Source organism: Rhinopithecus roxellana, chromosome 13 (genome assembly GCF_007565055.1).
Source record: "Rhinopithecus roxellana isolate Shanxi Qingling chromosome 13, ASM756505v1, whole genome shotgun sequence".
NCBI classification, from domain to species: domain Eukaryota; kingdom Metazoa; phylum Chordata; class Mammalia; order Primates; family Cercopithecidae; genus Rhinopithecus; species Rhinopithecus roxellana.
Window position 1 is genome coordinate 133,228,568 of NC_044561.1, and position 11,554 is coordinate 133,240,121.

General features: G+C 60.6%; 1 protein-coding gene across 1 annotated transcript; it reads right to left on the bottom strand.

Moving 5' to 3' along the window:
- Positions 1-1,585: 1,585 nt before the first annotated feature.
- LOC104653875 (sushi domain-containing protein 2-like) lies at positions 1,586-11,291 on the bottom strand. Its single transcript, XM_030915358.1, is given in 16 exon segments — positions 1,586-2,096; positions 2,185-2,361; positions 2,478-2,750; positions 2,869-3,117; positions 3,906-4,064; positions 4,162-4,305; positions 4,391-4,659; positions 4,749-4,834; positions 5,025-5,226; positions 5,380-5,381; positions 5,699-5,871; positions 6,337-6,504; positions 7,002-7,153; positions 7,381-7,591; positions 9,099-9,389; positions 11,219-11,291. Coding segments are annotated over 16 exon segments (2,736 nt in total). The 3' UTR covers positions 1,586-1,989.
- Positions 11,292-11,554: the final 263 nt, after the last annotated feature.

Here is an 11,554-nt window from a genome sequence, read left to right on the forward strand (position 1 = left end):
CATATTGCCTCACCCTAATTATGTTTTTTCAAGGAGAAATTTGTGGTTTAGGATAAAAATATCTCGTTGGAGACTTTGGTGGAGGTTGAAAGATGTTGATTTGGGTCAAGCCAAGCTTAGTTTGAAAAGTGTAAAAAAGTCGAAGTAAAACTTAAGTCCTGAAAGAATCCTGTTCTGGGTCCACGGGGCCTGCTTGTATCTGAGGAAGGGGAGGTGAAGGATGCTGGTGGAAAGTTAGAGGAACCAGAGAGGGTGAGCCAAGCAGCAAGCACAGCTGGAGTCGGGGAAGAGGCACAGACCAGTGCAAGACACACGGCTCTGGGGCTGATGGGCAGAGTTTGGGTGCAGCTGGCCTGGGGCTGAGCGTTGCTGAGCTAAAACCATGCTGTCACCTACAACATGGACCTGGGGTGACATGGATCTGATAGGGCTCTTACCCAAGCAAGGTCTCTGTCATCTCCACCTGGGTGATGTGTTTCTTATTGTCATCTCAGAGGTAACAGCTCAGTCTTCATCTTATTTCTATCAAGCCTGTCAACTGATTGGGTAAAGGACATGACTCACATTATAAATGATGGGCTTGGCCAGGTGCTGTGGCTCACACCTGTAATCCCAGCAATTTGGGAGGCTGAGGTGGGTGGATCACTTGAGCTCAGGAATTGGAGACCAGCTTGGGCAACACAGCAAAACCCAGTCTCTACAAAAAATAAAATAAAATAATTAGCCACATGTGGGGCTGTACACCTGTGGTCTCAGCTACTCAAGAGGTGGAGGTGGGTGGATTGTTTGAGCCTAGGAGGTTGAGGCTGCAGTGAGCCATGATTGCACTCCCACACTCCAGCCTGAGTAACAGAGCAAGACCCTGTCTCAAAACAAAAACAAACAACAGCAACAACAACAAAAACGCAAAAAACAGATGAAGGCTAATCAAAGTCTACTGCTTTAAATGTGAATCCCATCTTTAAAAATACCTTCACGGACACATCTAGAATTCTGTTTGGTATATGCCTGGGTTCTGTGGCCTACCTAATTTGACACACAAAATGAACTGTCATATGGAAAGATTTGAGGCAGCTCTGCTTTCTCTTTGGGTCCTCAGGAGGAGGGTTATGGGTGTCCCCATCCTGCCTGGGTCCCCTCTTCCTCACTGTCCTCGCACATGACCCAAGCACAGGCCCCTGAGGCGCTTGCAGGCCTCCCTCCCAGCTCTGCCCACCCCAGGGTGGACCCTGCCCTGTGCTCACGCGTCTCTGCATCTCCCCGTGCTGGTTCAGCCTCTTGCAGGGGCTCAGCTCCCAGGACAGAAACCACCATCTCCTGCCCTGGAAGACACAGCACTGGAAACAACGGTGTGATTTTGTCACATCAGTGTCGAGGGTGTCTCAGTAGAAACCCAGATCCATTAAAACCACCACACGCCTCAGACCCAGGCTCTCTCTTTTGTTCCACATCACCCTTCCTCAGCAGCTGCTGGCTCCCACTTGGGGAGAAGCCGAACATCACCACCCAGCACAGCACACAGGCCGTCCTCCTCCTTTAGTGCCCAGGCCTGGGGAATGAAGTTCCACCTCCTTGAGCACCCACAGCCACTCTCCTCCCCAAGCAGTGCTGACTGTAGAGACTGCGTTTTTCCCAGAGAGTTTCCTCATTTGACCAAGTGAGTTGGAAGCTGGGCTCGGTACAGTCTCCCCCCAACACAGAGTGCAGGAGCAGCCAGGGCTTTGTCCTCAGTTGTATTTAGAATTTGGGGTTCCTACAATCAGTGCTTCTCTCCTTCTTGCAATTTCTCCGTCATTTACCAACCTCTCTGCCAGCCACAAACTTTTACCTCAAGTGGGTTAAGCTCCAGACAAAATGAGCAGGGCCCCATCCCTCTCCTATCTCCGTCATTAATACTTTTTAGGTTCCTGTTTCCAGGCTGGGCAGTTAGAAGTAGACTTGGCGGTCCCACCGGCTGCCCCGGGGTCTCGGGACAGGGGCTGGGGGGTCTCACATGTTGCCCTTCCTGCGTCGCAGCAGCCCATAGACAAGCGCAACCACCGCCACCACCGCGAGGCCCCCAAAGATGATGCCCAACAGCACCACGTAGCTGCGTCCTGGTGGGGGAGCAAGTGTCAGCGAGGGGCCCTCTGGGGTGGTGAGTGGGGACAGGTGCAGGCAGGTATATGAGCAGGGTGTCCTTGCCTGACTGGCACTCCGGGGTGGGTGAGGACCAGGTGCCATCAGCCTGGCAGGTGCTGGTCTCTGCCCCGGCCAGGCTGTAGCCGTTGTCACAGTGGAAGTAGATGGTGGAACCCGCCAGATACCTGTTGCCCTCCTTTCGTCCGTCGGGAGGTGGGGCCAGCCAGCCACAGGACACGACTGGGATGGGGGCAGAGTGCAGACAACAGGCCTGAGCTGCCATGCATCCACACATCTGGCCACCCCGGGGGGTCCTGTCCCAGGACAAGGTGCCCACCTCCCCCGCCCGCCCTCACCTGGCTACAGACTCCGCATGCGACGCTGGTGCAGCTGGTGGGCCACTCGAGTGGCATTGCCCGTGCTCAGGCTCCCAGTGGCCGTCACATCGAAGGTGCAGAAATGATCATCGCCACATAGTTTGGCTGCCTCTTGTGCCTGGCTGGGGTTGAGGGTGGTCTCACCGGCGAAGAGGGGCTCGAAGGTGGGGTCGTGCTTGGGTTGGTACAGAAAGTTGTGGACCAGGAACCAGGAGTTGTAGGTGAGCAGGGAGGACGCGTTGTGCACGGCCCCTGGAAGATACACGCCGGGGCCTGGCTGGCGTGGCTCCCCTTGGTCCCCAAGCCCCTCCCGTGCTGTGTGTCCCCCAGTCCCCGCCCCGTCTGCCCCATATACTCCACGGTCACCCACAGTCAGCCCCAAACAGGAACAGCTCCCGGGGACTGCTGCCCAGGGGCAGGACGCGCCCGCTGCGCAGGGTGAAGTCGTCGGTGGGGTCGTTGTTCAGTGTCCCAAAGAGGCCGTGGGTGTGGGTGAGGAACTTCTTAGGCAGCAGGACGGACACACTCAGGAACGGGCCCTGCACGCTGACCTCCAGGCCGGCCCCTGATGCCAGCATGATGGAGACCCTGTCCCTGGCAGCCACCGACAGGAACATTCCTGGGCACAAGCGGGACGGGTCGGGGTCACCTGCTGCGGACACCACGTTCTGCCCTCCCGCAGCCCCAGGACAGGGTGGTTGGCACCCAGGGGCTGTGGGTGAGGACACCTGCAGGGGAAGGGAGGGCGTCCAGAGGGCCAATTTTGCTGACCATGACCCTCCACCACCCCTTCCATGCTTGCGATGGAACCCCCAGCGGCACCTGAGGTGCAGCCCCTGCGGTGAACCCCCCATGCTGAGATGCACGTGTGGGTCCCTCTGGCCTTGGCTGCAGCAGCCACACCTGCCTGGGCATGTCCCGAGGGTCCTTGCACCCTCAGTGCTGACAGGCCCCTCCCAGGTCCCCACCCATCCCAACCAGGAATCATTTCATTCGCTCAGTTCCCTAAGGCAAGGGGTCCGGATGCTGGAGCTACCGCTTGCCAGGGACATCCTTAACCGTGCAGGACTGGCGACCTTGCAGTGGCTTTTGAGGACTGAGGGAGTGACAGAAGCATAGAAGTGGCTCTGTGCAGGCCAGTGGTGAACGTTACTGGCTGAGTTCCCTCCAGACGGCTCCCGGGACGTTCCGCAGGGAGGACATGTCTCCCCGTCCTGGCCTCTTGGCTTTTGACCAGGTGGGTACGATGTGGGCACCTCGGTGGGTGTGAAGGCCTGAGATCGGACCACCAAGGCCTCTAGCCAGGGCTGGGAGAGGCATGAAGGCCCAGGGCTTCCCCTCAGTCTCCCCGCAGGAATGGGGAGGAGGTGAGGGCAGCCCGCAGCCTCGCATGGCTGAACTACTCACCCTTCAGGTCCATCCAGCTCTGCTCGGCGAAGCTCAGAATCTCCTGGTTCAGCAGCACCTCCAGACCTCTGGTCCCGTTGGCCAGCCTGACCTCCACCACGTCTGAATTGCCCTCCTGGACGGCCACTGCAGTCAGCCCCGTGCCATGGGTCTGCGTGCCTGTGGTGGTGGGAGTGGAATGGGCGCCACTTGGCTCCAGCCTCCCACCTTGGATCTACCCCATGCCACCCAGAGCAGCCCCTAGCCCTGGCCTCACCGTTGGACATCCTCCCAGGCTGGGCCCGTGCCTGCACCCTCAGGTCAGTCAGTACTGCCTCCAGCAGCACGTACTCTCCGCACCCATTGAATGTGAAGTTGGTGCCGTCGAAGGTCACAAAGTGTGGGTCTCCGAAGGCGGAGGCTGGGGTGAGAGTGGAGGGTCAGGTGGGGTACACCCCAGCCCAGCCCGATCTTTCCCAGGGTCTGAGGCACAGGATGGCACCCACCCAGTCGCGGGGGCCGGTAGTTGTGGCAGTCGTTGGAGGGCCGCCGTTGCATGCAGCGGGGGCAGTCGGGTGCCCAGAGGCAGCAGTAATAGAAGCTGAGGACATCGTAGAGCCAGTGAGACATGCCGGACACTCGGGGTAGCGTGCGGAATGGGGGTGCGCCCCAGTCATGGCCACGGTCGGGAGTGCTGCCGCTGCTGGAGTCAGCCGTCAGGAGCTGCGTCCCATCTGTTGTGTAGCAGCACTGCTGACCCGAGCCACACCGAGGGCTGCGGGAGCCAGTGGGTCAGGGCCAGGCCACTGTTGGGAGCCTACCCCTGTCCCCAATCCCCACCCCGGCCCCAGCCTGGGGGCTCACCTGGCCTGCACAGAGCGCACACAGTGCACGGCCCCGGGGTGGTAGGTGCACACGCTGCCCTGCTCCATGTCACAGCCGTAGTCTGTCTGCAGAGCAGCAGGTGGCCGTCACCCAGTGGCCTCCAGTTCTGTCATCCCCTTCCCGAGGCCAACCCTGCAGGGGCCCTGAGACCCCCGCCCCACTCTCCAGGACACCACTGTCTGCCTCCCCTGATGCTGTCCTCAGTGGGGAGGCGATCCCCTCATCCCCGCTCCTGGGCCCTGATGGGAGGCTCACGAAGAAGCGGCCGGAGTCAGCCCGGGCCTGGGTCAGGGTGCAGGGGCAGTCCGGCAGCTCCTCCAGGAAGTTGGGCAGCTGATCCTCCAGCTCCTCCCAGGCCTGGCACTGAGTGCGTGCCCAGGCCACAGGGTCCTCTCGGAAGTCATCGCTCAGGTGCCAGGCCAGCGCGTGGTCATTGGTCCAGAGCGCCTGCACGTCCCTGTGGAGACAATGATGCTGGAGCTGGGGCCAGGCCACACCACCCCATGGTCGCCCACTCTCCGCACCCCCGACCCGGGCTGCCCAGGCAAGCACGATGGGCCGTAGGCAGCCGGGCCCTCCGCCCATCCCCTGCGCCTCCACGCCTTCTTACTTCTGCCCCGCGTAATTTTTTTTTTTTTTTTTTTTTTTTTAGACGGAGTCTTGCTCTCTCAGCCAGGCTGGAGTGCAGAGGCATGATCTCAGTTCACTGCAACCTCTGCCTCCAGGCTCAAGCAATTCCCCTGCCTCAGCCTCCTGAGTAGCTGGGAGTACAGGGCTGTGCCACCAGGTCCGGCTAATTTTTGTATTTTTAGTAGAGACAGGGTTTCACCATGTTGGCTAGGCTGGTCTTGAACTCCTGACCTCAGGTAATCCACCTGCCTGGGCCTCCCAAAGTGCTGGGATTATAAGTGTGAGCCACTGTGCCCGGCCTGCCCCGCGTAATTTTTGCTGTCAATGATCCAAAGTGCACCCACTCGCCATCTCTGGTAGCTGAGAGGAGCAGGTTTTGGGGTGAAGGTGAAAGAGCCGGAGTTGGGGATGTGTGTGGCCAGGGGGTACAGGTACGACCACTTTGCAGTCCACTCCTGTGAGTAGGGCATTCCTGAGGGAGAGGAGGCCTGGTTAGCCCTGGGGCTCCTTGGAGGCCTGGCCCCAGGCCTTGGCACCTACAGCAGCCCGACAGGTGGGTGGATGGACTGCCAGGCGGTCGCCTTAGGAGGAGCTGTTCTAGCAGGGACCCTGGCTTGGGTGACCACCACCTCCTGCCACACTCCAGGATCCATCTCCCTGCTGGAAGCCAGGCCCAGGGCCATGCCAGCCATGCAGGGGTTCCGCATGAGCCTCCTCCCCGGGAGCCAGGCCCCAAGCAGCTGCCCCCTCCCACCTGCCTGACCCCCCTGGCCTGCACTTCCCTCCATCCGAATCCCCAGTCTCTGCCAGGAATCCCCTTCCCTCCTCAGCCCCACCTGGGAAGTCCCCTCCTGCCCCCACACAGCTGGAACTCCCTTCCTCCCACCTCTGGGGGCCCAAAGCTCTGGATGCCACCCCAGCCCTCAGCTGGCCTCACCTGTCTCTTCATAGCCCCACAGCTCGATGGTGACGGTCTGTGTGGGCAGCGCCTCGATGTGCCAGGTCAGGCTGAGGTTGCCTGAGGTGTTGGCGGTGCCATAGTATTGCCAACGCGTCTCGTTCACCAACTCGCTCTTTTCCATCATCGACACTTTGTTGGGGTGCACTGGGCAGGGGAGGTGAGGGGTGAGTGAGGGCCTGGGCTCAGAGTGTGCAGGGAGAAGGCCCTAAGGCTTCAAGGGCTGTGGGAGCCCCCAGGGCCAATGCATGGCAGCAGCTGCGTGATGATCTCTCCGGCCCTCACGGCAGAAAAGGACACTGAGGCCGCAGAGGCAGGGGCCTGCACTCCCTCCACTGCCCACGCCTCTAGCCTCCACGCGGCTTCTCCCCTGCCCTGGCGTGGCGGAGCTCAGTGGATAGGCACCGGCCCACCTCTCTAGGGACTCCTGCAGCTCCCACTCACTCTGGGCTGGGATTGCTGTCTGGATGCCAGGGAGTGGAAAGGAGCTGAAAGAACTCTCGCAGGCGGGCAGGCCTCCTAAGGGACTGGTTCAGCCAGAGTGGCAAAGCACGGGCGGGCCAAGTCTTGGTGTGCATAGATTAGCACTGGGGAAAGTCCCCGTGGGGGCAGGCTGTGGGCAGGGAGGAGGGCTGAGGGCTCACCAGACAGCCAGGTGCCCGCACGAGGGAAGGAGTGGCCGTTGTCCAGTGAGACGGTGAAGGGGACGTGGCCGCTCTCATAGAGCAGGGGTGACACACAGTGCACTTGCCCGGAGGAGTCCACATGGCCGAGGGTCTGGATGCTCTCCTTAAACCTACGGGCATGGTGGTGGTAGGAGGGGCTGGGCCATCGCAGGCTGAGCCTCTCCACAGTCCGGGCCCCCGACCTCCCTGGGGAACCCAGCCAGCCAGCTGTCCCTGTGGCCTCCTGCCTGTCCTGGGTCCAAGGGGCTCCACTCAGCCAGCCGGTAGGTCTGAGCCCTCAGCACGCACGGGGATGAGGGTGTGGGGCCCTGGTGCCCGGCCTCCTGGGCCTCCCAACCTGCAGATCACACTGGTGTCTGTGGGGCTGGACATCTTGAAGTGCCGCACCACAAAGTCCTTGCCGCCCATCATGGAGCCTGAGTAGGGCAAGATCTTCAGGTAGAAGTCCCAGAAATCTAAGCAGCAGGTGCCAAGGCTGGAGCATGTCGGGTGGCAGGAACACGGCCCGTCCAGGGCGCCACAGCGCATGGAGCAGCTGTCTTGGGCATCTGGAGGAGAGGATGCTGAGGGCCTGGCCTGGCGGGTGCTGGACTGGCTGCTCCACGTGCAAGGCCTGTCTCTGTTCCTCCCACAGCCCATTGGACAGCAGAATCCCAGGAGAACGCTGGCCGGGAGCTGCACTGGCCACCATGTGGACATGGTAGAAAGACACAGGGCCCGTGGGGATGGGATGAATCTTAGCACAGACCATCTGGCTGTTGCTCTGATGGGCTAGAATGCAGCGAGAAGAGGCAAAAGGCTGCATTTGCTCAGCCCTGCAGGGTCAGGAGAAGCCCCTGGGTACGATTGTCCTTCAGCCACCAAGTCTTCTATCCCACAGGTGGGGGTCCTCAGAGGGCCACGGTAGCCGGAGCCCTCGACCTCTCTTGGCTCTCCACGGTGTCTGTGGACAGCGCGACTTCTGAGGGGCCTGAAGCCTGCAGAACCCCTCTTGCTTGCCTGGACTGGGGTGGGGGACATGGTTGCCAAGAGTCCCATTCGAGGCCTGGTAGGGAATGGTGCAGGGTCTGAACTTGACTCTTCTTACTCTCCCAGGAGCTGCAATTGAGACCCCAAAGAGAGCTCTGCCCTCGGGGCAGAAGGCCAGGGCTGCTCCCCTCCTTTTTGGGGAGAGGAGGGACATTTCGAGCAAGGGTCCCAGCAGTGGGGGAAGGGAAGTGGGGATGCACAGTGCGAGGGGCTGTGGGCGCTGGGCCCAAAGCATCAGGGCCGTATTTCCAGGGGCTGGGATGAAGGAAGGGTTGCAGGGAGGGACTGGGGTGGGTGCGTGCCCAGCTGGGGGCCCGGAAGGGAGACAGGGCCCATCCCTGGGCTCCAGAGATGCCACCACACTGGGGAGCCTTGGCTCTCCCAGCCACACCTAATCCTGCCACTCACAGTTTGCATAATCTAATCAGTGTTTCCCTCCCCTTCTTGAGCAGATGAGGAAACGGAAGCTCAGATGTGGACCGGCAAGGCCAACCCAGGCCCTTGGTGGCTTCTGGGAGCCCCTGCAGCCAGGGTGGGCGGTAAGGGCTGTGGCCTGGGACTGGTCACTTGGGCCCTGCCACCTGGGCTGGATGTCCAGACAGGTGGGTGGTCCTCTCCCAGCTGCAGCTTCTCAAGGTGTCCAAAAGGGACTCTTGCCACACCTGTAGGGAGTCAAAGCTGGCCCCAGGGCATGAGCTTAGGCCATCTGGTCTCTGATCTGCCCAGCACTTGGGGCCAAGCCAGCCCATTGTTCCCCGGCCTGTTTTCTCTCTTGCCTGGGTGGTGCCTGCTGGGAACCACAGGGTGTTGGCAGCCACCTGTGGCTCCAGAGAGGTGGCCCCTCCTGAAGGTGTTAGAGGCGTGCGCTGGGGGACTTGGCTCCTGAGTCCCCACACACAGCTGTTCCAGGGAAGCCACACCCGCATTTGATGTCTTCCCACCTCCCAAAGACATTTCGTGAGAGGCTCCCAAGACCTTCAGCTTCTCAGGGACTGTTTCCAGAGGGGAGAAAGTCCCTTAACCTACAACGGTGCTCAGGGCACCTCTGCAGGTGAGTGTCCTGTGAGTGGACACTCAGGTGCTGAGCCAGGGAGAGCCTGTCTCCTGATCCCAGGCTGGCGAGGGCACTCATCCCAGGTCCAGGGCTGAGGTTGCTCCCTACAGCACCGGGTACCGGGGAGGGTCCGAGGTGTCCGTCCTCCTGTAGGTGAGGCTCTGGGGAGGGGTGTTGGGGGTCGGCTGATACGGTTCCTGGGAACTGGAGGACGAAGAGCTGCTCCTTCCTGTTTCTGGCCTGGGCACCCTTGTTGTGCGTGTCTGGAGATGATGGAAGTGCGGTAGAGGCTAGGTGTGCAGTCTGGGAAGCTCCTTACCCCAGGCCCTGCAGGGAGGGGGCGTCAGCTGAGTAACTGCGGCCGGCTGGCTCATCTCAGCCCTCCAAAGGCAGGTTCAGCCAGAACCATCTAGGGCCGCCAAGCCTCTGGTTCCACAAGGGCGGTGCCCAGCCCTTTACGCCTTCCTTCCTGGGTGGTGGGTGTGTCCAGCCCATGAGGGGCACAGGGCAAGTGAGGAGGGTCCCATCTCCATCCTGGACAGAGAGCCTGCTCCATGGGCGGTCCCAGGGGCCAGGAGGGCCCCAGCGGTGCTGGGAGGGGAAGAGGGTGGTGAAGGGTGGGTTTGGGCCCCTGGAACCTGTGCATCCCCAAGACAGATGGGCCTGGAGCCTTCAGGGGCGGGGCCAGCTCTATGGGCTTGTTTAATGCTCTGTGGGGGCTGCCTTAAAATCCTCAATCATTTTTGGTCAGTCATGGTGACTCATGCCTGTAATCCCAGCACTTTGGGAGGCCAAGCTGGGTGGACCACTTGAGGTCAGGAGTTCAAGACCAGCCTGGCCAATATGGTGAAACTCCATCTCTACTAAAAATACAAAAGTTAGCCAGGCGCGGTGGCTCAAGCCTGTAATCCAAGACGGGCGGATCACGAGGTCAGGAGATCAAGACCATCCTGGCTAATACGGTGAAACCCCGTCTCTACTAAAAAATACAAAAAACTAGCCGGGCGAGGTGGCGGGCGCCTGTAGTCCCAGCTACTTGGGAGGCTGAGGTAGGAGAATGGCATAAACCCGGGGGGCAGAGCTTGCAGTGAGCTGAGATCCGGCCACTGCGCTCCAGCCTGGGTGACAGAACGAGACTCCGTCTCAAAAAAAAAATACAAAAATTAGCTGGGCATGGTGGCGTGTGCCTGTGGTCTCAGCTACTCAGGAGGCTAAGGCTTGAACCCAGAAGGCAGAGTTTGCACTGAGCAGAGATCATGCCACTGCACCCCATCCTGGGTGACAGAGCGAGACTCCATCTAAAAAAAAAAAAATCCTTAATCATTTTTGAACAAGGGGCTTCATATTTACGTCCTGCACTGAGCCCCACAGCTATTCTCTTGACCGGCCCTGTTAGGGCGACGGTGTTGGGACTAAGTGTCCTCCCTGCCGGCCCCATCCCCCCTTTCCCTCCCTGACAGACCCTCCTCCCAGCCTCTCAGCAGCCCCAGTCCTGCCTGCCCTCCCACCATACAGCCTCCCACCCACCGACAGCTGGGGGAGTTCTGGGGATGCACCTAACACCCCTTTGAGGCCCGGCTCCAGCTGCACTGGAGGCGTCTGCCTGGCCCAGCCCCAAACCGGCACTCTCCTTACCCCACTGGGCACCCCCAGTCGCTGCTTTGGTTGCCTGGCTGATCCCTGAGATGCTGGAGAAGGAGGGAGGCTGGGCCCTGCCCTATGGCCTATGGCAGTAAAGGCCCAGGCCCAGAATCCCTGCGGACAGCAACCCTCCGCCCGAGACTCTGCCGGATTGCCCCCTAGAGGTGAGCAAAGAGGCAAAGACAACTGTTCCATCTTTATTAGAAAAGCAACCAAAAAAAGTGAGGGGCGAGCCTGGCCCTAAAGGACCCCTCCACTGTGACACAGGCACAGCTGGCTCATCCCGGCGTCGAGGGGTGGACATGGCCAGCTGGGTGTGGGCAGATTTACAAAGTCAACATTTCATAGAAAAGGATGCCGCCTGGTGTGCAGATGGCGACCGATCCACCTTCACATGGCTAAGGTGGGCCCCTCCTCCTCTGGGCTCCCACGTGGTGTGCACAGCCCTGACCTGGGTACAGGGAGGATGCCATGAGGAGGTGGACTAGGCAGGCCTGGGGGCTGTATGGGGAGTAGCATCCCATGTGGGCCTCTGGCCCTGCCCAGGGTCCAGGCTGAGGGGGCATTCCAGGGCATCCCAGGCCTGGCCGGTCTCCTGGGGCGTGGCGGTGGGGCTGCAGGGGCCCCTCAAATGTCCATGTAGTCATCGTCCTCGTCTGTCTCGCTCTCCAGCGAGGACTCCTGGCTGGATGTCTCCAGGACCTCCAGGGCCAGCTGGCACAGGCTTTCCTTCCTCACGTTGGCAGCAGACTGGGCAGAAAGGATGGCTGACTGCAGAGAGGGCCGA